General features: G+C 35.1%; 1 protein-coding gene across 2 annotated transcripts in view; it reads right to left on the bottom strand.

Annotated features, from left to right (window-relative positions):
• The window catches only part of TAOK3 (TAO kinase 3), a 187,182-nt gene that overhangs the window by 53,788 nt on the left and 107,194 nt on the right, over nucleotides 1–26,200 (bottom strand). For both annotated transcript variants that reach the window (XM_082668453.1, XM_082668454.1), the window contains 7 exons: nucleotides 20,960–21,031; nucleotides 20,465–20,566; nucleotides 16,646–16,691; nucleotides 15,642–15,738; nucleotides 13,117–13,230; nucleotides 11,841–11,932; nucleotides 816–909 (listed from right to left, as the gene is read on the bottom strand). In XM_082668453.1, the coding sequence (XP_082524579.1) occupies nucleotides 816–909; nucleotides 11,841–11,932; nucleotides 13,117–13,230; nucleotides 15,642–15,738; nucleotides 16,646–16,691; nucleotides 20,465–20,566; nucleotides 20,960–21,031 (617 nt within the window). The remainder of the gene's footprint in view (nucleotides 1–815; nucleotides 910–11,840; nucleotides 11,933–13,116; nucleotides 13,231–15,641; nucleotides 15,739–16,645; nucleotides 16,692–20,464; nucleotides 20,567–20,959; nucleotides 21,032–26,200) is intronic.

Raw genomic sequence — 26,200 nt, 5'->3', positions numbered from 1 at the left:
GCAAGGTCAAATCGTTATATCATAGAATGAAAAATACTATATTTATATACAACGGTTTTATGTACATTTTTCTCTCCAAAGATAACAACTCTCATAAGTCTTAAGCCTATATTCTTCATGACCAATTGGTAACTCTTCCATTACCCACAACCTATAACCAGGTAGTAAAACTTGAAGCATAAGGGACAGAGAACCTAGGAATATGCTTTCTGGATGAAAACACTTTCTCTCTTGAAAATTCCATTTTGTCTACTCTTCTTTGACATCGCCCTTTTTCTATAACTCTGTGGCCCCAATAGTTAGCAAAATGTCATAATTTTCAGCAAGGAACAATATATCTTCTGAATAGATAGTATGTGTTCTGTCTCAACACATTTAAATACACATATAGTAAAGAAAAAAAATGACAACTAGAAAACTAATGACATCAGAGTGGATACTTTATCCTTGCTAGGAAGTGATAAGACTGAGGTGATCAATACAAAACCATCATGACTTAAGAGACTAGACTGGTTAGGAAGGTAGCAGGGCATGTACCTAGTAGAATTTCAATTCCTACACACATTAAGAACACAGTAGAAGCCATAGTGAGGGTAGAAATATAATATGTGTGTGTGTGTGTGTGTGTGTGTGTGTGTGTGTGTGTGTGTGTGTGTAGAAAGTTCAGGCTTATAAAGCATCAGTGTCAGTTATCACAACATACAATGAAGGAATGAAATGCTTTCTAGGTCAGATATTTAAAGTGTAACTTAATGAAAGTGCCAAATACATATGGTGATTTCTCTTAGAAATTTAAAGCAACAGCTCAGTCTTACCATTCCTTAGACTGTAATGTGGGGGAGTCGTTCTGGGCAATGTGATATAAGGCACTCATTGCATTCATGTTGAAAAGAGGGGGCTTCCGTTCCGCTGAAAGAAAAGAAACACGATAAAGCAGTTCTTGCAAGGCATCAGGCAGATGGAGAAATAAGGAACTATGAGCGAAGCTGTGCCACTAAATCAATAGCTCGTTATTATCCTCATGCCACATAATCCACTTATTTTAATCTCTAAGGTCGCTCAGGATAGCCATTTAGAAGAAGCTACTGGTCATCTTAAAGTACACTGGAAAAGCTCCTAACAGAACCCACTTCAAGAGAGTAAAAAAAAGTTTTCTTATTTTTCACATGTATCTTCAAAAGGCTGGACTTTGTTTTCCCACAATAGGTATGAACATCTTCGTGTGTGTGTGTTTTAGTTAAAATAAAAAATATGTATTCATTGAAAAAAATTCAGAAAGCAGAGAAGTAGAATGAAAAAAAGGGATAATGATGGAATGGAACATCTTAAACATCACTAACACAGTATGGGAGGTAAAGTAATTCAATTCAATAAACACCATTTGAAGGCACACCCAGGCTAATGAACTGGTACAAGTCAGGGTAGAGGGTAAAAAGGAGGTAGGAAAAGAAGGATAAATGTAAGCAAGGTCTTGTCCATCCCCTTCTAAGAAGAAACTCAGTGAATCAGATACTTCTTAGTAGAAGATTTACTCCATCCCAGCCCACCATGATCTCATGTTTGTAATTTCTATTGCTGTCTTTTAGTAGACTGCTCACTTGGCATGTGCTCTATTGCATTTATATAAACATACAAATCTTTTCTCTCAAAAGAAATCATAAGCTCTAAGAGCAAGATCTTATAACCCTAATACTCTTATTCTTTTATTTATTCTCTGGCATATGTAATAAGATATTATTCAAATATTAGGTGCTCCATTTGTTGACCAAAGAAATAAGGTTCTAGTTCTGAGTACAGTTAATTTTATGCTATTTATTAGTTATTATGTCACAGAAGATAAATCACTATCTCATTCTACTGTGTTTATCCTAATGGATTCTTTATATAGTACCACTTTAAAATTCATAATGTGATCTCAGGTTTCATCAGAGCACCTTGGTTTTTAAGTAAAGATTCTCCTCTTAACCACTTTTAAAAAGGTGAATTCAGGGCTTCCCTGGTGGCGCAGTGGTTGGCAGTCCGCCTGCCGATGCAGGGGACGCGGGTTCGTGCCCCCCGTCTGGGAGGATCCCGCATGCCCCGGAGTGGCTGGCCCCGTGGGCCATGGCCGCTGGGCCTTCGCGTCCAGAGCCTGCGCTCCGCGACGGGAGGGGCCGCAGCGGTGGGGAGGGCCCGCATACCGCAAAAAAAAAAAAAAAAGGTGAATTCAGTTTATTCTATGCAATTCTAAGAAACATAACAAGAACTAAGGGCAGGGAACAAAAAGTAACAGGGAAGACATTTTTTACTCATAGAAGGAAGAACTTGTGAAAAGCCAGAGTGCTAAAGCAAAGAAAAACCAACCCCCCCCCCCAAAACCCACAATGAATAATGTTGATAGCAGTGAACTTTAAGCTATTAGCAGAGTTCCAGCAGAAGGCAACTATACTTATTTATCAGTGATACTCTGGAGGGGCCCCTCATAGTCTTGACTAAATGATCTCTGATACTTTTGAAATGTGACAGTCTCTGATTCCACAAATATTGTTTATTAACTTCTCAACAGGATACTTTACACTCACCAAATGGATACCACTATTATAGGGACATGAACTGTTAACAAGTGGAAATTTGAAAGCTGCAGTGTGGACAAAGGGATTTTATACCTGTTTCAAATGTATAAGATGAAAAAAAAAGGCTCAGGTTTATTTTATTTATCAGGAGGTAGATTCTAGAAAGTTTCTAGAGCATGGCCTTCTGACAACTTCAAATATTGGAACCATGTGGAAGTAGGAACTCATCATGTTACCATCAATGGATTCCCATGATTTTTAGGACAAAGTCTAGAGCTTTAAACATAGTCTCCTGGTCTTTCCTAACATGACCCTGGCTACCTCCAGCACTTCATTTTGAGAATCAATGTTTCCCCCCTCTTCTCATGCATCTGTTGCTTCACTGAAAGAACCAAGCTCAGGTTGGTTCACATGTTGCTTCCTCTGTCTGGACTACCCTCTCACTTTTGTTGCCTAAACTTTACCTGGTTAATTCTTCCCAATCCTTCAGTTTCACCTTAAATATAGTTGCATTTCTGCATTAATTTAATAAATATTTATTCAAGGCTTATTATATGCTTACAATCATTTCCTCAGGGAAGCCTTCTCTGACCTCTCAAGAAAAGGTATCCCATTAGATTCTGTCATTGCAAATTATATTTTAACTTTCTACCACCTATCACAACCATAACTAATTATTTACGTAATTCTTTACTTAATGTATGTTCTGTTTACTAAACTTCATGAGGAACAATGTCTATTATGCTCATCTTTGCGTTCCCACTGCTGAGCACAACACCTGGTATATATTTTGGGTGGCCCCAAAATACCTATTAGATAAGTAAATGAAGGTAAGGCAAATTAAGGCAAAGAAGAAAATCTGTCAACAAACAAAGAATCTTTGTGCAGCAAGAAGTCACAAAAATGACTGAGGAGTGACTAAGTCTTGGGGCTTACATCAAGATACTATGTGATGGCTTCACTCACTATTAGAAGGATAGGAACCCTCCCACTCATTGGCAAAAGGTATACAATTCGAGCTGCTTAGAAGAACACGAAATTGCACAGGAGAAAGAGTAGGGAAGGGGAGCTAAAGAAAGAAGAAAATAGAAATTTAGAAAGGGGAGGATGAAGGAACAAAAACAACAAAACCCAATTCAACAGTAATAAGAAAGGCAGTAGCGGATTTGGAGCAGGAATGTGAGGTCTGTGAGTGGCAGATAGCCTGTTGTGAACAAGACAGGAAGACAGCCAGCCACACTATGGGTGGAATAGCTCTAGTAGAGAATCACATGAAAAAAGGCATTCCAAATATAGTACACAGCTCTACGGTCTGAGAAGCATTAGCTAAATATCAGTTTCAGGTGGCCTCACCTATGTTCAAGTCCTTTGCTAGATGTACTACATAAATCTTCTGAGCCATAGTGACAGGGTTCATTGCTAAGTCAGCATACTATGGAGCAAGGGCTGGGAAACTATGGCCTGTGGGTCAGATTCACCTAGAAGCCTGTTTTTGTAAAGTTTTATTGGAACACAGCCATGTCCATTCATTAATGTGTTGTCTATGGCTGCTTTCATGCTACAACAGCAGGGTTGAGTAGTCATGACAGATTATATGACTTAAAAGGACTAAAGCACTTATTATCTGGTCCTTAGCTGAAAGCTTGTCAGCCTTTACTGTAGAATATAATAGTCTGCATAGAAGCTTCTAGATAAGCAACAGAACAGGAACCGGAAGTGCTTTGAAGCTACCTTGTGATATGTAAGCCATTTTACCTCCAAAGAAAGGAAAAAGGTGAAAGCATAAAAAAGCTGAATTAATTAAATTAAAAGAAAAAAACAGTGATTTATTTAATTTAAAGATAATGATCAAGTTTTTTCTGAATGCTCCATGTATGTTTTATGAGATCAAGGTTCAGAGAAACCTTTGGACACTGCTCTGCTTGGCAAAGCTCATGCTAAATTAGAGCACCTAGACTGAGCTTTATTTTAATAAAGAAGATCAGAGAGTACCCCATCTTTGGATAAACACTTCATGAAAAGGCAGATTTCTTATGAACAAATATGGTTGACAACCGTAATAATTAATGATAATAATAATTGCTACCACTTATTGAGTTCCTATTACATGTCAGGCATTCACTTTAGGTATGTTACATATGGTATGTTATTCGTAATTCTCAAAACAGCTTGTCAAGATAAGCACTATTACTTCAATTTCCCAACAGAAGGAACTGGGGTAAGCTAGTCTAAATAATGAAACCAAGCCACACAGTAAGTGGCTAAATTGGGATTTCAACCCAGTCCTGTAAGACTCCAAGACTTGTCTTTTCACTAGACCTCAGTGCCTCTTCAATTATTCTGTGCATTTTATAATAGATAGTACTGGTATTTCAATATGAAAAAAAAAAAGGAAGAAGAAGCTTTATAAGACTAAATATACCCCTGTCGCCTCAACAGCCATCACTACATTCATTTATTAACACAAACAGTGAGTGCCAATAATAATGTGGAAGAAGAAAATTCCAGGCAGAGGTACTATGAAACAACATTTATGTTTTTTTCTTTTTTTCCCTTGGAGAATGCATTTCTGAACACAGTCAATTCCCTGTCAATGCTGATGAACCATTTGCCAGCTTCTACCATGGTCTGTGCTGGTGAACTAAGGGTCTATAGCTTAAACAGAAGAGTGTCAAATTAACTCCTCTTGAAATAATCTCAAAAAATAAAATATCTGGTGACTGGACAATTTCAATGTCTAAGAAGCTTCCAAGGATGCATGAATTTACCTAGGTTTTTCAGCGGAAGATCAATTTATCAAAAGATAATTTGTAAAGCAGGTTTAACCGCTTAGGGACCTTGGAGTTTGATCCAGGAAAGAGAGAGAGTGCCAGCAGCATTATCATCTTCCTGCTTTCTAATGACACCTCAGTGATTCAATGTACAGATTAGGGGCTTTTAAAAAACATACACTGTTATAACATATATATGGAATCTAAAAAAAAAAAAAAAAGGTTCTGAAGAACCTAGGGGCAGGACTGGAATAGAGATGCAGACGGAGAGAATGGACTTGAGGACACGGGGAGGGGGAAGGGTAAGCTGGGATGAAGTGAGAGAGTGGCATGGACATATATACACTATCAAATGTAAAATAGATAGCTAGTGGGAAGCAGCCACATAGCACAGGGAGATCAGCTCGGTGCTTTGTGACACCTAGAGGGGTGGGATAGGGAGGGTGGGAGGGAGGGAGACGCAAGAGGGAAGAGATATGGGAACATATGTATATGTATAATTGAGTCACTTTATTATAAAGCAGAAACTAACACACCATTGTAAAGCAATTATACTCCAATAAAGATGTTTAAAATATATATATACACTGTCATAGAAGAGATATCATAAGGAAAGGGGACAACACATTATTCAGGCACTATCCACAACTTTCATTGTAATTTCAACATTAAAAGTAAAATTTAAAGTATACTGTCTGTACCTGGAATTTCATTAAACCTGAAACATACAGAAAACTTAGAAAAATCATTGCTTAGGTTTATATATGCAGCAGTTTAATCATCTTTCATGTAAAAAAAAATACCCTTCTTTTATGTGTTCATTAACAAGATTAATGCCAAGGAAATAGAGATGTATAGTAAAGCTGTCAAAGAGGTACTTGTATGGTTTATTACATTTCCAGTATAATAAAGTTTGAATAATTGCCGAGAATTTAAATGTCCTTGGTAACAATTTTATTTTATGAATATTAACTGAGCATGTACTACCATCTTTCTCTGAATCTAAGATGTCATTGACAACAAGATGCATCGCAATTTAAGATGTACCACTATTTTATGTATAACTCAGAACAAAATGCTGCCAATTATGATCATAAAATGCTGTTGCCTGTAAAATACCTCCCAGTTTAAAGAGATGTTAAAATGTAAATTAAAAATTTGATAAGATATGATATATACTAGGATTGTGCTGATGATGCCTAACATTTACTGAACACATACTATACACCAGATGTAATAATAAGCACTTTATGTCCACATTTTCATTTAATCCAGACAATCCCCATACGGTAGGGGATCTTATTATGCAAATTTCATAGACAGTTAAAATAACTTGACCAAAGTCATACAACTAAAAAATGGCAGAGCTGGAATTAGTACTCAAGTTTATCTGACTATAGTCTGTGCTCTTAGGCATAACTTAATACTATCATCTATCAATTTGAAGGACTAGCTGTTGTGGAGGATAAGACAATTTGGGAGAAGGCTACTCTGTTCTTTGATTCAGTAAATCATTTTATAAAAGGCAATCAAAGTTAGGCTGATATAGAGAGCATTTTGTTATATATATTTCAATTCCTTTTTATAAAATGATAAAATCAGAAATTAAGCACATTTCCTCTCCTGTCTCAAGAGAGGAAATACTAAGGTACCTCCTGGGATCTGCACCTATTTTACCAATGTCGACTGCTGTTTGAAACTCCAGTCATTACTACATCTACATAGTACAAAAACTGATGTGATGACAATGCTGAATCATCATAAAAGGGCGTGTGTTGTTTGCTCTATTTAATTAGGTTGGGAAGGGCAGAATCCATGTTATATTTTAGAAAAATTTCGGTAAAAAATCTTTCTGAGACAATGGGTGGGCACTAATTAGTTGTAAGGTTCAACTCCAGGGACATCCCTTTAAAGTGTTGTAACTGAGGAGTTGCTATTACAGTTGCAGTAAAATTTTGGTTCACTTTAGAATATAAATGACAAAAATAGGAATAATCCTACATATGAATGCAGTCAGCTGTTTTGAGCATTGATATATGCCAAGCACTATGTTAAACACTTTACATATGTTATCTCATTGAAGTCTGACAATACCTATGCTATATGTATTGTTATTTTCATTTAGATGAGAAAACTGAGGCTTAGGGAAGTTTAGAAAATTGTCCAAGGTCTCATCGTCAGAATCAACACGTTACACAACCCCAGAAGGTGTCATTCACATCCTAGACTATGAGAATGCCTGCTGGTGTTATATGCAGCCACACATAACTGTCCTGCCAGCTAAGTGCTGGTAAAGCCAAGATTCAAATCCAGGGTGTCTAATTGCTAACTCCATGCTACACAGAGAATAGTTTCTTTTTTTTTTTCAAACCAAAGGAATGTACATTTATTTCTAATTTTAAAAAAGTTAATTTGATATTTGAAATACATAAAAATTTGCATAGTATTATAACAGACACCTACTGCTTAGATTTAACATTATTTTGTCATATTTGTTTCAGATATTTTCTTCTAAAAAAAAGTGAGATATAACTATTCCTCTTCTGCCCTCCAGAGTTTACTGTTCTGAGATGGTATCTCTTACATCTATGTTATGTTTTATTAGTATATATATGCTCATAAATAATATATAAAATTGTTTATAAAGCTTTCATAATTGGCATCGTACTGTACCTAAACTTCAGTGACTTTGTTCATTAACTATTCAATGTTATGATTTGAGATTTATCCATGATGATACATGTAGATCCAGCTCATCATAAGAATTTGGTTGTTTCCACCATTTCTTGCTTCTACAAACAAGGTTGCAGCCTCACACATGTTCCAGTGTACGTGCATAAAATTTCTAAAGTGTATACTTAGAAGTGAAATGTTGAGTCACTGACACTCCTCCTCATCATCCTTACCAGATGCTGCCAACTTGCCCTTCAAAGTGTTATACCAATTGACATCCCTATTACCAGATGCTGCCAACTTGCCCTCCAAAATGTTTATACCAATTTACATTCTTATCAATAGTGTATGAGAGTTCCTGTTTCTTTAGCAGCTTCTCCAAATTTATTAACTTTCGACTTAAAAAAAAATTTACCAGTCTGATGTGAAATAGTTTTAACTTGCATTTCCCTGATTACTAATGATGCAGAGTATCTTCTGATGCTTGTTGTCCATTTAGGTCTTCTTTTCAATGTTAATCGCTTGATCATATTCATGCCCATTTTTCTACTGGCTATTTATCTTTTTCTTTTTGGTAAAGAAATTGTGAGAGTTCTTTATAAATTCTGGGCCAATACTCTGTTGGGTAGATATGTTTCAACTACTTTCTATCAGTCTATGCTTACCTTTTAATTTTTGTGTTTTATATAGCTTTATATTTTAAAGTACTAATAGTTATCATATTTGTCATTATTTTTTAAATATTGTTTAGAAAAATTCTTCCCTATACCCATAAAGGTATACTCCTAGAATAATATAATATTAATTATACTTACATAGTGCTCATTACATGCCAGGCCAGGTTTTAAGTACTTTATATTCATTAATTCTTTAATCTTCATTATAATAGCACTTACTTCATGGGATTGTTATCTCTATATTATAGGTAAAGAAACTGAGGCATAAAGGATCTTTTCCTAAAAGTTTTAAAGTTTTACTTTTGAGTATTTAACTAAAATCTGGAATTTATTTTTGTGTATGGCATCTGCTAGAAATTTAATTTTGGCTTTTATCATATAATTAACAAATTGTCTCATATTATTAATCAAAGAGGCCATCCTTTCACCGCTCATCTTTAATGTCTTCTTTGTCTTATACCAAAATCTGACTTATAGATGAGTCTGTTTCTAGGCATTCTAGTCTGTTCTATTGACCATATTGATTTAATTATTATGGTTTGGACTGTGGTATAGTGACTCTTCTGTCCAAATTCTGTTTCTTCAGAATTGTCTTGACTGGTTTTGGCTCTATGAATTTTAGGGCTACCTTTGTCAAATTCTACAAAATATTTCTGGAAGTTTGTCATGAATCCTTTTAAAAGTATGCGAATATTTCTGCAGAGTGCCCCCCGAAATCAGTGTTAATAAGATGAATTTGTTCCGTATGAAACAGAGAATAACACAATATCAGAAACTAAAAAAGAAATCTACCACCTCAATATCCATTAATAGAGGACCAGTCAAATAAACCATGGTATATCCATATAATGGAATAACATAGTGTCAGTAAAAAATGAAAAAGTGTCTAAGTTACTAATATAAAACAGTGATCCAAGATGGTATTAAGTGAAAAATCAAAGTATAGAACCAATTGTATATGTTAATTTAGGAGTAAAAGGGAATATAGTAAGCATATATACATATTTCTAGAGTCGGCCCTCAGTAACTGTTGGGGACTGGTTCCAGGACTGCCCCAGCCTGCCCCAGAATACAATATTTGTGGATGCTTAAGTCCCTTATATAAAATGCCATAGTTTTTGCATATAACCTAATCATATCCTCCCATATAATCACCTCTAGATTACTTATAATACCTGATACAATGTAAATGTCATGTAAATAGTTGTAAATACAATGTAAATAGCTGCCCAAAGAATGGCAAATGCAAGTTTTGCTTTGCGGAACTTTCCAGAATTTTTTTTTTACCAAATATTTTTGATGTGCAGTTGGTTGAATCCATGGATGTGGAAGGCACGGATATGGAAGGTTATATATTATAAATACACACACACACACACACAATAAATAAATACATATATACATATATACATATATATAATATATATAAAAATATACATATTTGTAAAGAAACTCTGGAAGGATATACAAGAAATTAATAACAGAGGTTCCCTGTGCGTGTTCACAGGGGTGGGGAAGGAATTGTATGAATAGGGCCAGGGGTAGAAGAAGTCCTTTCACTGCCTATCTTTTTATATTTTTTGATTTACAAAACACATGAATGTTACTTATTTTAAAAAATTAAGTAAGTATTCTGTTTCCTCCTTGAATTTTTGTTTTCTTTACTAACATCTCTTTAGTTTTTAAAAAAAAAGACGAATTGTGTATCTTTATCATATGTTTCTTTGTTGGAAGAGGTCAATGAAGCAACTGGAAATGCAATACAAACATATCCCAAGTCATCTCTGTAGGCCAAACATTTTAGGGAAAGAGAAAACTATACTCTGAGAATCAAACTGAACTTAGAAATCCTTAGGACAAATTTGGATAACAATATAGAAGAAATTAAACAAAAAAACCCTATATTAAACAACATAGAAGAAATTAAACAAATTTTAAAGCTCGACAAAGAAATTTTTAAAATGGATTGTTAAAAAACTAGACATATTTATATAAATTTTAAATAAAAAATCTAAATAAAGGCACTGTTGTGCTGGAGCCAGCTCACACTGGCTTTCGAAGGTTAGCTGTGCATACCTTTCTCCAACTCCACACTTAGTGATTCAAACTGATAACGTGAAATTGGCTATGGTGGGGATACTTACACCACAGAATTTGGCAAATGCTACAAAATGCTTCCCCTCGCCCCCCAGGGGGGTCATTGGTTAAAATTACCAGTATACCAATGGATAATGGTAACTTTAAGTTATACTAAAGTTCAAAATATGCAACCAGAGGATTGAGATTCTGTGGTATGTTAGACAATTTTAGATAATTGCAACAATATTTGGAGGACAACTTTAAAGCTGGGGGTATCCCCTAATATGAAGTTTTCTCTGGGGTTGCTCTCTATATAGGTTAGTTTTTACTCATTTTATTTTTGGCTCTGTTGGGTCTTCGTTGCTGCGCGAGCTTAGAGCCGCGAGCAGGGCTACTCTTCATTGCGGTGAGTGGGCTTCTCACTGCGGTGGCGTCTCTTTGTTGCGGAGCACGGGCTTCAGTAGCTGTGGCTCGCGGGCTCTAACACCGCAGGCTCAGTAGTTGTGGTGCATGGGCTTAGTTGCTCCGTGGCATGTGGGATCTTCCCAGACCAGAGCTCGAATCCGTGTCCCCTGAATTGGCAGGTGGATTCTTAACCACTGAGCCATCAGTGGTGACAAGTCCCATGTCAGTGACAAGTCCCATGTCAGTTTTTAGAGTCCAATCTTTAATAAGCCTACTATTACTTTTGCTATTACTTTTTAGAGTCCAATCTTTGATAAGCCTGCTATTACTTTTCCAGATTTCCCTTATACAAATAGGAATGTAAATTAAGTAATGAATATTATTATGAAGGACATATATCATCACTCATGCTATGGAGAATGGATATTTTTCAAATATTAATTCTAACTATTGTATATTCTTACATTTGTTAGCTGCCATATCTGCTCAAAACTCTTTTTCTTAATATAGCAGAGAAAAGCAATCTTATGATGTTATACCAAAGCATAGAAAAAAATATAGTAAATTCACATTGCCTAGCACATATATAGCAGTAACTCATTAAATAATCACTGGATAAGTGAATTAACAATCATAATACGGAGTGATTCTCAAAAGTACAATGAAAACAACTCTTTACTCACCCATTTCAATACAAGTGATCCCAAGTGACCAAATATCAACTTTCCCATCATACTGTCCTTCATCCATAGCTAAGATCACCTCTGGAGCCATCCTGCCAAACATAATGTACAAAACTCAAGTTGCAAATTAAAAAAATTCACCTGATAAAGTGATTCAATAAAATAGCTGTTTGGGGCATATTCTAAGTTTTATCTGATAAAGTTATAATTTTCTTACACAAATAATTTGAAAAAACACTATTCAAAATATAAACAATACACTCAGTGATTTACATGAAACAATATATTTCACCAGATCATGGTTCCACCATTTACTATCCTTTGGTCTTGGCTAAGTTACTTAACCTTTCTGTATATCAGTTTCCTCATCCATAATATGGAGAGAATTTTATTAGCTACCTCAGAGAGATTGGTAAAGGATTAATATGTATGAAACATTTAAATAAACTACTTTAAACAACATGAAGAATACTTTATGCAATTACATAAAGCAATACAATCAGATATTTCAAAGATGTTACAAGTTAAAAAACAAATAAACTGGCTATAATAATGGATATTATTTTGTTTGTCCGTAATGGATTTTCATTAGGAGGGTAAGGGCCATATAGTTTAATATGCTTTGTTCTCTATTAGTGTATGTAAGTAGTTGCTTAATAGATACTATTTGATGACAGTGGAAAAATATTCAAATAGTAGCTGATTTTTTTTAGTAGGCAAGTAATTTTCCAGAGGTATAATTCATTCTCCAAGGTACAGTGAAATTCCAATGTATCTATGAAAGGAAGGAAAGGAGTCTTGAATAGAATGGGGTGAAACTTTAAGTCAGAATGACAAGTGAGGTAAAGTATCAGAGAATTCAACAGAAACAAGAATCTGGATTTCTTTCATTGAAAGGTAAAATTTATGCTCATTGGCTACAGAAGGTTAAAGAAACTACCTTGTTCTCACCTAGAGACTCTGCCTGAAGAGAAAAGTTCAAAAGAAACTTCAAATGAAGTCTAAAACCTGAGCTTGGTCAGTGAGTTGATAATCCTACTCAGTTTACACACAGTGACATCAACCTTATTTGAACAATTTAAAGTCACTGGAAATTTTATACTAAGTCTGAGGGTTTCTTTTTTGCTAGTGAGTTTTCTATCCTTCCTAATGAAATCTCATTTGAGACACACGGTGAGACACTGTCAAAAACAAACAAACAAAACCAGTGCTATGAGTCCATCTTGTTTATATACACATATTTTAAAACTATGTCAGGTTTTTTAATTCCACATACCAGTAAGGTGTGCCCACGAAGGAGTTGGCAGGAGAAGCCATTGAGGCAGATCCAAAATCAGCTAGTTTCACCTGACCTGGCTCTGTTAGAAGAATATTTCCTGCTTTAATATCCCTATAGGAAAAAATAAGAGGGTTAGAAAATTACTTTTCAATTTTGATTATGGAATAGGTCAGAGCATGCAATTAATAAGACAAAAAGTTTATTAAAAAAAAAACCTTGCTCAGATAGCCAGAAGGGGATTTAGTGATTACTGCATGTTGTAAGGGGGCCCAGATTCCTTGGTGTACTTACTGGTAGGTCATAGTAATTACTAAAAGGTAGAGCTTTCTTTAGAGGGAGGGAATGCAATGAGAAAAAAGGCAGACATGGCCGACAAGGAAACCTACTCAGTTGCTACACTTACAAAATCATATTAGTTGCTGAATCCAGTCACCAACAGTATTGCTTGTGCTGGGGAAAATTGGCACCATCTGTAACTGCCTTTTTTTTTTCTCTTCCAAATTTCATGACATTTTTGGAGTCAGTCTAAACAAACCTTCAGTGACTCTGTATCGACTACCTACCAATAAACCTCAACTACACACATACCTTTTCTTTCTTGCCTGTGACCCTTTCTCTCTGCCTTTAATTGTAACTGCAACTCTAAGGCATTTGAGAGTACATGTTATAGAGAAGGTGTTATTTTAAAAATAACACTGTACAGTAAAAAGAAGACCCTGAAAGATCAAAACAAACAAGGATTAGGGGTTAGGAAATTGCATTTCTATTGTATTATTACAAAGAATCTCAAGTGGTTACTACTAAAACTACTAGATATTTTATGCAGCAAAAAGTTTAAAAAACATGATTTAAAAAAATTTAATCTGCAGTATGAAAATTTGGAATGAGAAGATGTGGACGTACTCCTTATTCTCTTTAAAAAAGTCATGAGGTGTAATGAGTACTAGGAACTAAGAATTGTACGTTGATGGGCAATGGAAAGATAAAGCAGAGGGAATGAGGAAAACATGTTAAGTTGAAAATGAAAGGTTCAAATGCTCTCAAAATAACTTTTCCAAAAATCTTCCCTTGAAAATTCAGTTTCTTTCCTCATGAAGACATTAGGCATTGGAAGAGAGAACTAAAAAAAGCATTATTTATTTCTCGTACAACAGAAAATATCTTTTCACTAACCCTGGCTTGCCTTTTAAATCAAAACAATAAGAATCTGAGTTTATTTTTAAATAAAGAGCATTCTTTAAAAGCTTTTTGGCTTTTCAACTCTTTTTACCTATTAAAAAAGATAAAGTGTAGTATAGAATAAAACATTAAATTAATGTGAAAATTGAGGTAATAAAGGCACAGAAACCTGAACTGACCTTTAAAACAGGAGCAGGCAAAACTGTCATAAACAAGTTGGCATTCAGTAATGACATCTTAATACCAAAGATAGATAGATATACACTTTAAAGTTTATACATATATATACTTTAAAATTGTCAAATCCGTAAATTACAGTTAAATTAATTTTATCAATATTTATTAGACATGGTTACGTTCATTCTTCATCCTTATGAATAAGCCAAATTCATGGCAGGAATTTTGGTCTGCCTATCTTGAGGGAGTTCTGCTTTGTGGTATGTACCAGTAACTGTGATGGTTACTCTAGGACGATTAAAACAGAAGCAAAAGGGGAACCTATGACTTAATAGTTTCATTTCTTCCTAGTAAATGTAAAATTTTTTTTCTTCTGTTTTTGAGCCATCTCAGGTCCTTTATGCCTACCTCATATTCCACTACTTGGTCACCATTCATTAAAGTAACAGTACTAGAAGTTCTTTACTGAGAGAAGGAAAAATTGGTAACAACATCTTTGTTAAGAAGTTAGTGATGGGAAGTAGGTTGGAAAGAGGAGAGTGGGGCTGTGATAAAGAAAATGTAATTTAGAGGGAAGCCTTGGATTAGGAGTTAGAAAATCTGAGTTTCAATCTTTATTACATAAATGCTAGGAAACTATGGGCAAGTTATTTAAATCTTTTTAAGTCTCAGTTTCTTCATCTACCAAAATGAAGACAATAATACCTTCCTAAATATCTATATGGACTAAAGAAATGCAAAAAAAGTAAAATTGATAAAACAGCATATATTTACATGAGATTGATTTGTTATTTGCAACAGGAAAGGGAGAAGAACTCAGCTAGGAAATAAATATATGCAAGGAAGGCTAATTTTCTTTCCTTTTTTTCTTGACAGTATCAAAAGGTTGCTGGGCTCTTCTTCAAATTTCCCTGCAACACTATGCCTGGAGAATAGTTACCTACAGAACAGAGATGATATAAGTCTTTGTGGTTATATGCGAGAGACCAAGAGATAGGAACTAAATCCGGGCAACTTTACTCTTTACATCCAGAAGCAGCAGCAATCTATTTGCTTCCCATAAATTCTTAGGCACCCTAAAAATTGGAGCATGCACTAATTTTCAAGGTTCCTTGAACAGACTGTCCTGTAACTGAAATGAAAATGTAACTGGCCTCTAATCTTACCTATGAATCAATGCATGAGAATGTAGGTAGGCTAGCCCCTGCAAGGCACCGTGAGTAATGGCAGCGATCTCCACTTCCTGAAGTGGTTTTTTATGAACTGAGAAAAAAAAAAAAAAAAGCCAGGAATAGATGATCAGTTTCATTCCTATTTTTATTATATTATACAGCTATAGCAGGCTGAATTATATACTTTTTCTTAAATGACAATTTGGGAACACGTTCACCTAAATACATAGGATATATATTTTCTATAGAATAACAATAAATAACCAGATAACAGGAAACTGAAGCATAAAAACAAACAAACCCCTTCAAAATAAAATAAAACAAAGCCTGATAATCACTGCAACAATTGTTAATTTACTTGTCAGTTGCAAGTCAAAGCCACACTGATTCCAACTGGTCAGGCCCAAATCTACAAGGCCCTCTGACATTTTAAGTGCCTAGAGTGTTTTAGGTTGCATTATTCTCCTCTGCCGCAAGCATGTATAAGTACCCCTTCTAACTACAGGTTTTCATTATTTGTGAAAGCAGCTAATAAGCAATTTCTATTCAGAGATCATGGATAATATAAGGAAGTTTTTTTTTTAATGTAAATTTTAACTCAGTCTCTGATTATAACAGCGTCTGCAGAGGAGAACTGGGTCAGTCAAGAGATGTGAAAGGGTTAAATATCAATATAATTTGGATACCAATACCATCTACCTCTGTTTCATACATACACATGAATTTGATGTTTTTAGCTACACATACTACATCACACAACCCAAACATTTTAATAGTACCTGCCCTGGATGGGCCATGAATTAAAACAGCAGGAGGGCTGCTAATCATTACTCAGATATTTTCAGTGACACGGCAGAGACAGAGTCTGCATGGCTTATCCACATAACCCTTAAGTCTAAGTCATTAACCATTTAGTTTGCCCAAGGTGTGCTTTAATACAGGAGTAGACAACATTCTGGTCAAGGTAAAAAAGAAGGGGATAGTGCTTTTATCCTTACCTTCTAACAAATCAGAGGCTGAGCCTAAGCAATATTCCATCACCAACTGTAACAGATTGAAATAATAACCAGAATAATGTAGGTTAATAAGAAACTGCTAAAACCAACCAACTAACCAAGGAACTAAGAATACTAGGAGAATAAATATTCTGATTCATCTGAACCTGTTATTGTTATTTCCTATTTGAAATCGGAATTTCTGTTTTTGTTATTTCCTATTTGAAACTGGAATTGGTCTAAGACAATATGGGGATTATATTTAAGGATTTAAGGTGCCTAGGTTGGAGTATAAATTAAATTTTGTAACTTGGAAAGTGGCAACCAAATAAATGAGCCAGTAAAATCTATACTAGAAATTATTAGTTAAATAATACAAACAAGTAAGCAGTAAATTCCCTACTTTCACATTTTAAAAAGTTCTGGGACTTCCCTGGTGGTCCAGTGGTGAAGAATCCACCTACCAATGCAGGGAACATGGGTTTGATCCCTGGTCGGGGAACTAAGATCCCACATGCTGCAGGGCAACTAAGCTCTTGCGCACCTCAACTAGAGCCCTTGAGCCCTGGAGTCCACGTGCCACAACTACAGAGAGAAAACCCGCACGCCACAACTAGAGAGAAGCCCACGCGCTGCAATGAAAGATCCTGCATGCCTCAGTGAAGATCCCGTGTGCCACAACTAAGACCCAATGCAGCCAAAATATAAAATAAAATAAAATAAAATTGAAAAGTTCTAAACAAGAAAACACTGGTTAGAACTCAATCTAAAGATGTATCCTGGGGCTTCCCTGGTGGTGCAGTGGTTGAGAGTCCGCCTGCCCATGCAGGGGACACGGGTTCGTGCCCCGGTCTGGGAAGATCCCACATGCCGCAGAGCGGCTGGGCCCATGAATCATGGCCACTGAGCCTGCGCGTCCAGAGCCTGTGCTCCGCAGCGGGAGAGGCCGCAACGGTGAGAGGCCCGCGTACCGCGCAAAAAAAAAAAAAAAAAGTATCCTGCTATGTATTATTACATTAGCTTGAATTCCTGAGAGATGGAATATTTCAATTTATATCTTAAAATATTTCTAGAACAATACTATTACATTAATATTGATATTTATTGGCTCTGCAATGTTGGGAGGCTTGTGAAAAGCAAAAATGAGAAAACTCTTTCTTTACTCTCATCTTAGATATTTTAGGCATTCCAGATTACTACTGATTTATAGCCAAGGTCAGAAGTGGAGTGCTCAGTGACCAATCTCCACACATATACACACAAGCACACACACACCTACAAATTATTATTTTGTTATTCTAAAAAAACACAACATGCTTCTTATGAAATACAAATTTCCTATAATCACATAGACACAACTACTATTAACATATTGGTTCCTTCATTAAAAAAAATTAATGTGAAAACATTTATGTATTATGTACCCTGCATTACTGGAATATTTTAGAAGGATATGAGATATAATATTATATATTATTATATGTCATATATTATTATAATATATAATTGTACATAACATAACATACACATCTTATATTCTTCTGAATTTATTCCAGTAGCAAGGTACACAATATATCATATATGATACATATATATTATTATATATAATAAAGACATACATCTACTTTATTAAATTTATTATATATTTATAGATGTAATTAAATATACATAATGTATAAAAATTATTCCATTTCTGGAATAATCTAAAACAATATGAGAAACTTTAAAGCTTAGAAACTTTATTATAGTTTTCTGCTTTATATTAAAAGTAAGCAGATTCAGGGCTTCCCTGGTGGCGCAGTGGTTAAGAATCCGCCTGCCAATGCAGGAGACCTGGTCTGGGAAGATCCCACATGCCACACAGCAACTAAGCCTGTGCGCCACAACTACTGAGCCTGCTCTCTAGAGCCCGCGTGCCACAACTACTGAAGTTCGCGTGCCTAGAGTCCATGCTCTGCAACAAGAGAAGCCACGGCAATGAGAAGCCTGTGCACCGCAACAAAGAGTAGCCCCCGCTCGCTGCAACTAGAGAACAGCCCATGCACAGCAACGAAGACCCAATGCAGCCAAAAATAAATAAATTTATTATTTAAAAAAAGTAAGCAGATTCAGAAACATTAATTTTACTTCTTATTGTGAAATGAAAGCGTCCACATAAGTGAATATTATAATGAACATTAGCCTTTTAGGTGCACTATTTTTCTTTTTTCTTCAGCTTTATTAAGGTATAATTGACAAACAATATTTTTAATCAGTTTTGATGGAAACATTTCTCAACTGTATTACTCAGTTTTCTAATTTCTTTTATTTTAATTTTTATAATTAAAAATTTTTTTTATTTGTTTATTTATTCTTTTGACTGCGCTGTACAGCTTGCAAGATCTTAGTTCCCTGACCAGGGATGGAACCTGGGCCCTCAGCAGTGAAAGCACGGAGTACTAACCACTGGACCGGCAGGGAATTTCCTCTGATTTCTTAAATTATGTAAATTAATACAAACATATAATTTCCTTAAACTGAGTATAAGGAAAATGAACATAGAACTTTAGAACCGACTAGAGTATGTTTATAGTTATGGGTCTATTTTTAAAATTACATGTTAACTCTGTATTTCTGTGCCAAATATTCTTTTCCCAATTATTCCATAACACAAGGGCACCTGAGCTGTGGCTGGCCGTTTGCCCTTGACAATTATCAGCTCTAGTTGCTCTGCTTTTAAATTGTTAGGTCTGCTTTCTAACTTCCCCAACTTCTTCCTTCAGGTCAAATTAGTTATGGCTATTTGTATGCATGTCTCCAGCAGCTTTAGTTCTGTGAGTTCCTTCTAATTAGCCTATCAAATCCTTATAGACAAACACTAGGTAACCAAACTTATTAGCATTCTATGTAATCTAAGAGTAAACAGGCTTCAAATAAGAGCTCGGAGGATTTTCTGAAGTTTTGAAACACATGATATCTAGCACTTGATTTTGTAACATTTATTCTGCCTGCTCAAAATCCCTTTCTTGACTCCTTCAAGACAGCTGAGATTGCCAGAGAACTGATTTCCATAGAATGAGATACTCCTCTTATTAATTTCTTCTGCTCAGTACAGAAGCAATGGCTCTAGATATCTTAAGAATTCCTTGAGCAGAAAGGTTTATGTTTAACCTTTGATATTCTATCTGGGAACAAAAATTCCATTCCCTAATTGGAGATCATGTACAGGAAAGGACTTGTATATTGGTAAGTATTCAATAAATGATAGTGATATTGAATACTTTAACTTGGAATGTGCAATCCCATAAAGTACAAGGTATAGCATTTACTTGTTCTAGACAATGTCTAATGTGCTAACCTAAAATCAGAAACAAAATCATGTAAAATAAAAATATAGTAAGAAGATAGACTAATCATAATCCAGGCTCTGTTTGGTAAAAAACTTAGACAGTGATGGTAGTATCAAGCATAATTCCAAATTTGGGGGGAATTGGAGTAGGGGATGAGAAATGACAAAGATAAAAATTCTAGGATGAGAATAAAAGGCACTGCTTTTTACTTTTGCAAATAAATCATTATAAAATGATGTTAACTTTTCACTCTCTCCTTGTTGAGTGTTTAAGAATAAAATTTCCTGTAGACTAGATGTCATGCTTGAACTTACAGAATGTATACCATAATGGCACACTCTGAAGTAACAAATGGTAAATACTGACAAACAAAAATCACATGGGACAGAAATGGGCTGATAATTTTACAGACCAAAGAGATAATAGAAAAAAAGGAAAAGAAAAAAATTTTAATAGGAAAAAATAAAAAGACAATAGAGGTCCTCTTACTTACCCAAGCGGTGTGCTCTTTCAAGTAACAACCTTTGTATTCAATAGTATTAGGATGCTTCAATTGTCGTAAAAATTTGACCTCCTTAAGAATATCTTGCCATTTCTATTTAAGTCAGAAAGAAAATATCATAATTTTTGAACAGAAAACAGTATTTTATTTTCAAGTATACATATAAAATAGTCTTTTCATTATTTTAAATGGACAAAGAGAATGTTTAATTCATAAAGAAGCAATTTAAACTTGCGTTATTTCTTGTTTTATTACCTATAAATTAAATCAATCACCAAATATATTATAATAAATCCATTACACTAATCCATGTTCTATTCCACAAAATAGTTGACTGAGGTAGAATATTAGGAACGTTTATTATATGCTCCACAAGAAGGGACAAAAAGAACTGTGATAAAGAAATGCTTAAAGAACTTTGTTTCTACTGTGAATTTCATATTAACCTGCTTATCTCAGTTTAGGTACACAATGTCTTTAACATACCTCATGTGCCTGCTTCCCACTGTAGGACATTTTCTTAACTGCCACAACCTCATTGGTGTGAGCATTTGTGGCCTGTGTTAAGAGAGTAGGGAAAAAAGGTTAAAAAGAATGAACGATGTTTCAGCCAGTTTAACTTAAATATTTGACTTGACTTTTATAACATTTCACCCTTCATTCTCACAGTCTAAAGATGCTGCAACTTTTGATAGGCTAGACAGACATTTCCACCCCACTTCAAGGTACAACTTCTCTTTATCCCTTTCCATATACATTCAAAGGCTATAATGTAAAAAGGGATTAAGGTTTAACAAAAGATATCCAATCAAAGAAGTCATATTTCCAAAATATCCATACTGGCTTCACCATGTAGAATGTCTACCAATGCAGAACCAGTTAAATAAATATGACACAGTCATGTAATGAAATAAACATTAAGAGAATGAGGTAATCAATATGTATATATGGTAATAGTAAAAAATATCATGACAAAAAAAACCTGTACAATATGATCTTCTTTTTCCAAAACAGTAATAATGATTATATGTGTAGAAAAAATTATGAAAGAATTTATACGAGAAAATATATCAGTGGTAATCCCTGGATTATCAGATATATTATTATGTCTGAAAGAACTTTCCATGATGATGGAAATGTTCTATATCTACATCGTATATAGTAGCACGTCAAATGTGGCTAGTGTGACGAAGGAAGTGGATTTTAAATTTACTTAAAATTTAAATAGTGGCTACTGTATTAAACAGTGCAGCAAAGGATAACATTAATCTTAAGAGGGACTTCCACTTTCAAAGGTACTTATATTTTACGGTAAGAATGTATCACATAAATACATACACACATTTATGTGTATATATTCATCTATAAAGGTTGCCTTGTCTCATAATTATCTCTATATATCTTCTCCATACTCAAAATATAACAGTTCATTGAAAGCACGCCTGAAAATCATAAATACCTCAGATGTAATAATCTTTTCCTCCAAATTTACTTAAGAAATTTAAAAATATTTCTAAAAATTTTCAGAAAAATAAGTATAAGACATTAAACATTATCTAATCTTAGCCTTCTTTAATAACAGGGCTCTGTACCAGTGTCATACCCCTGATGTAAGTAAGCTACTTCGGTTCTATGATATTACTATTGTGGAATAATAAAGCAATAGCAGTGTTTCTGAAGTAAAACTGGAATTCACTCTCTGGTAAAATAAGGTCACCAATTTTAATAGAAAAATGTCTAATCAGTTTCTAAAATACAATTAAAGAAGCTCCTCAGAGCAATGTCTTCTTTCTAATTAAAAAAAATTTAATTCCAACAATAAACAATAATGTTGATGTAAAAAGAATTCAACCTCAGAGTCTTAATTAATGCCAAAATGCAGAGAAAATGGACACATACTAAAAACATTTTTTGTACAAGCACTAAGGTAAAACTACATACTACAAAAGCAAGGTATCCACTAAGTTACAGTTTTCAAGTCGGCAGGACTCTGTAAAGGCATTTTTTAGGTATTTTATTCATTTAGAAGGTACAGACTGACTTTTTTTAAAAACAAAGATCTCTCACATTTTGCTGGCTTTTAAAATGTAACACTAAGGGACTTCCCTGGTGGTGCAGTGGTTAAGAATCCGCCTGCCAATGTAGGGGACAAAGGTTCGGTCCCTGGTCCAGGAAGATCTCACATGCCTCGGAGCAACTAAGCCCGTGAGCCACAACTACTGAGCTCACATGGCACAACTATGGAAGACCGTGTGCCTAGAGCCCGTGCTCCGCAACTAGAGAAGCCACTGCAATGAGGAGTGTGCGCACTGCCACGAAGAGTAGCCCCTGCTCGCCACAACTAGAGAAAGCCTGAGCACAGCAACAAAGACCCAATGAGACAAAAAATAAATAAATAAAATAAAAATGTAACACTAAGACTGTACTTAGATGACAACAAGAAAGAAAAGTTGATGTAAATTCAGTAATACAGTGAAGGTTAGAGTGACTGTGTCTGTAAAGAGGATATTTTGGGTATGAATCTATGTACTGTATAGCTTAAGGAGCCTGGGAAAGGTTTAGAAAATACTCAAACAATGATGAATTTTAACTTTTAATGGGGTTTTTAAAAAACAAATCTGTACGCTTTATAGAAAGAAGAAAAAAAGGCCCACACAAATGGAATCTGATAGTATTATCTAATTGCTTATTAAGGTTATTTATAATCAAGGCTTATTTGGAACAAGAGACATGAAAAAAGAATCACCCTAAAATAAAAATGTATTTCTTTACATTTATAGAGTTAGAACTTGATAAGTATTTTTGCTTATACAACCTATCTACTGGGCAGAGACTTGAAATTTGAAAACATTTCCATTTATATATAGATGTGAAATTTTTAATACATTTTATACTAGTTAAAATTCAGAACTGAAACAGACACTTAAAAACAAATCAATATTTTAGTATAGAGAAAGGAAACTATCAATGGGGTTTCAGCTTTTCAATGCATCATACTGTATTATGAATGATTACAACTTCTAAACATTTCAAGTTTTATTCTTGAAACTTACATTCATACTTAACACTTCAATAGTCTCAGAGGTCTCAGTAACCTTAAGCAAGATCACTGATTCACCATGTTCTTGGATTGGAAGAATCAACATTGTGAAAATGACTATACTACCCAAAGCATTCTACAGATTCAATGCAATCCCTATCAAACTACCACTGGCATTTTTCACAGAACTAGAACAAAAAATTTCATAATTTGTATGGAAACACAAAAGACCCCCAATAGCCAAAGCAATCTTGAGAAAGAAAAACGGAACTGGAGGAATCAGGCTCCCTGACTTCAGACTATACTACAAAGCTACAGTCATCAAGACAGTATGGTACTGGCACAAAAACAGAAATATAGATCAATGGAACAGGATAGAAAGCCCGGAGATAAACCCACACACATATGGTCACCTTATTTTTTATTTTTTTTGTGGTATGCGGGCCTCTCATTGTTGTGGCCTCTCTCATTGCGGAGCACAGGCTCCGGACGCGCAGGCTCAGCAGCCATGGCTCACGGGCCTAGCCGCTCTGCGGCATGTGGGATCTTCCCAGTCCGGGGCACGAACCCGTGTCCCCTGCATCGGCAGGCAGACTCAACCACTGCGCCAAGTGAAGCCCTGGTCACCTTATTTTTGATAAAGGAAGCAAGAATATACAATGGAGAGAAGACAGCCTCTTCCATAAGTGGTGCTGGGAAAACTGGACAGCTACATGTAAAAGAATGAAATTAGAACACTCCCTAACACCATACACAAAAATAAACTCAAAATGGATTAAAGACCTAAATGTAAGGCCAGACACTATCAAACTCTTAGAGGAAAACATAGGCAGAAAACTCCATGACATAAATCACAGCAGGATACTTTCTGACCCACCTCCTAGAGAAATGGAAATAAAAACAAAAATAAACAAATGGGACCTAATGAAACTCAAAAGCTTTTGCACAGCAAAGGAAACCATAAACAAGATGAAAAGATGGGAGAAAATATTTGCAAATGAAGCAACTGACAAAGGATTAATCTCCAAAATTTACAAGCAGCTCATGTACCGCAATATCAAAAAAGCAAACAACCCAATCCAAAAATGGGCAGAAGACCTAAATAGACGTTTCTTCAAAGAAGATATACAGATTGCCAATAAACACATGAAAGAATGCTCAACATCTTTGATCATTAGAGAAATGCAAATCAAAAGTACAATGAGATATCATCTCACACTGGTCAGAATTGCCATCATCAAAAAATCTACAAACAATAAATGCTGGAGAGGGTGTGGAGAAAAGGGAACCCTCTTGCACTGTTGGTGGGAATGTAAATTGATACAGCCACTATGGAGAACAGTATGGAGTTTCCTCAAAAAACTAAAAATAGAACTACCATACGACCCAGCAATCCCACTACTGGGCATATACCTTGAGAAAACCATAATTCGAAAAGAGTCATGTACCACAATGTTCATTGCAGCTCTATTTACAGTAGCCAGGACATGGAAGCAACCTAAGTGTCCATCGAAAGATGAATCAATAAAGACGATGTGGCACATATACACAATGGAATATCACTCAGCCATAAAAAGAAACGAAACTGAGTTATTTGTAGTGAGGTGGATGGACCTAGAGTCTGTCATACAGAATGAAGTAAGTCAGAAAGAGAAAAACAAATACCGTATGCTAACACATATATATGGAATATAAAAAAAAAATGTCATGAAGAACCTAGGGGCAGGACAGGAATAAAGATGCAGACCTACTAGAGAATGGACTTGAGGACATGGGGAGGGGGAAGGGTAAGCTGGGACGAAGTGAGAGAGTGGCATGGACATATATACACTACCAAATGTAAAAAAACTAATAGCTAGTGGGAAGCAGCTGCATAGCACAGGGAGATCAGCTCACTGCTTTGTGACCACCTAGAGGGGTGGGATAGGGAGGGTGGGAGGGAGGGAGATGCAAGAGGGAAGAGATATGGGGATATATGTATATGTATAGCTGATTCACTTTGTTATAAAGCAGAAACTAACACACCATTGTAAAGCAATTATACTCCAATAAAGACGTTAAAAAATACATAAATAAATAAATGGGAAAAAAAAGTAAAATAAAGCACAGGGAGCCCAGCTCTGTGCTCTGTGATGACCTAGATGGGTGGGATGCGGGGGGAGTGGAGGTGGGAGGGAGGTCCAAGAGGGAGGGCATATAGGTATACATACAGCTGATTCACTTCACTGTACAGCAGAAACTAACACAACATTATAAAGCAATTATACTCCAATAAAAAAAAAATCACTGATTCAAAATATATTTATTGAGAACTTACTACATATGTGTTTCTGATATTTTTATAACCATTTCCAGCTACATTTAGATTATTGTCAACTCTTTACTAGTTTATGGAGAAATACAAAAATTAAACATAAGCTTTTCCTTTTGCCCTATTTATTAAGCCTCAACTAAAACTAAAAGGTATTTATACCCAGAAGAACAAAACTAAATTATTTGCTTTAGGTGGATTATGGATGATATGCTGAGTTCAACAAGGCAACACTAGAACCCTAGAAACTTTATAGTTGTCTTTTAAGTGAATACAAAAATGAACATGCTCAGTCCTTTTTATCTTCCTTTAATAGAGTTTCTTACTATTTCAGTTTTACTCATGCTATTTTTTTTTTTTTTTACGGTACGCGGGC

This window comes from Grampus griseus (assembly GCF_964374135.1).
Source record: "Grampus griseus genome assembly, chromosome: 12".
In the NCBI taxonomy this organism is placed as follows: domain Eukaryota; kingdom Metazoa; phylum Chordata; class Mammalia; order Artiodactyla; family Delphinidae; genus Grampus; species Grampus griseus.
The sequence above is the reverse complement of the archived record's forward strand: the minus strand, read 5'-3'. Positions and strand labels throughout refer to the sequence as shown.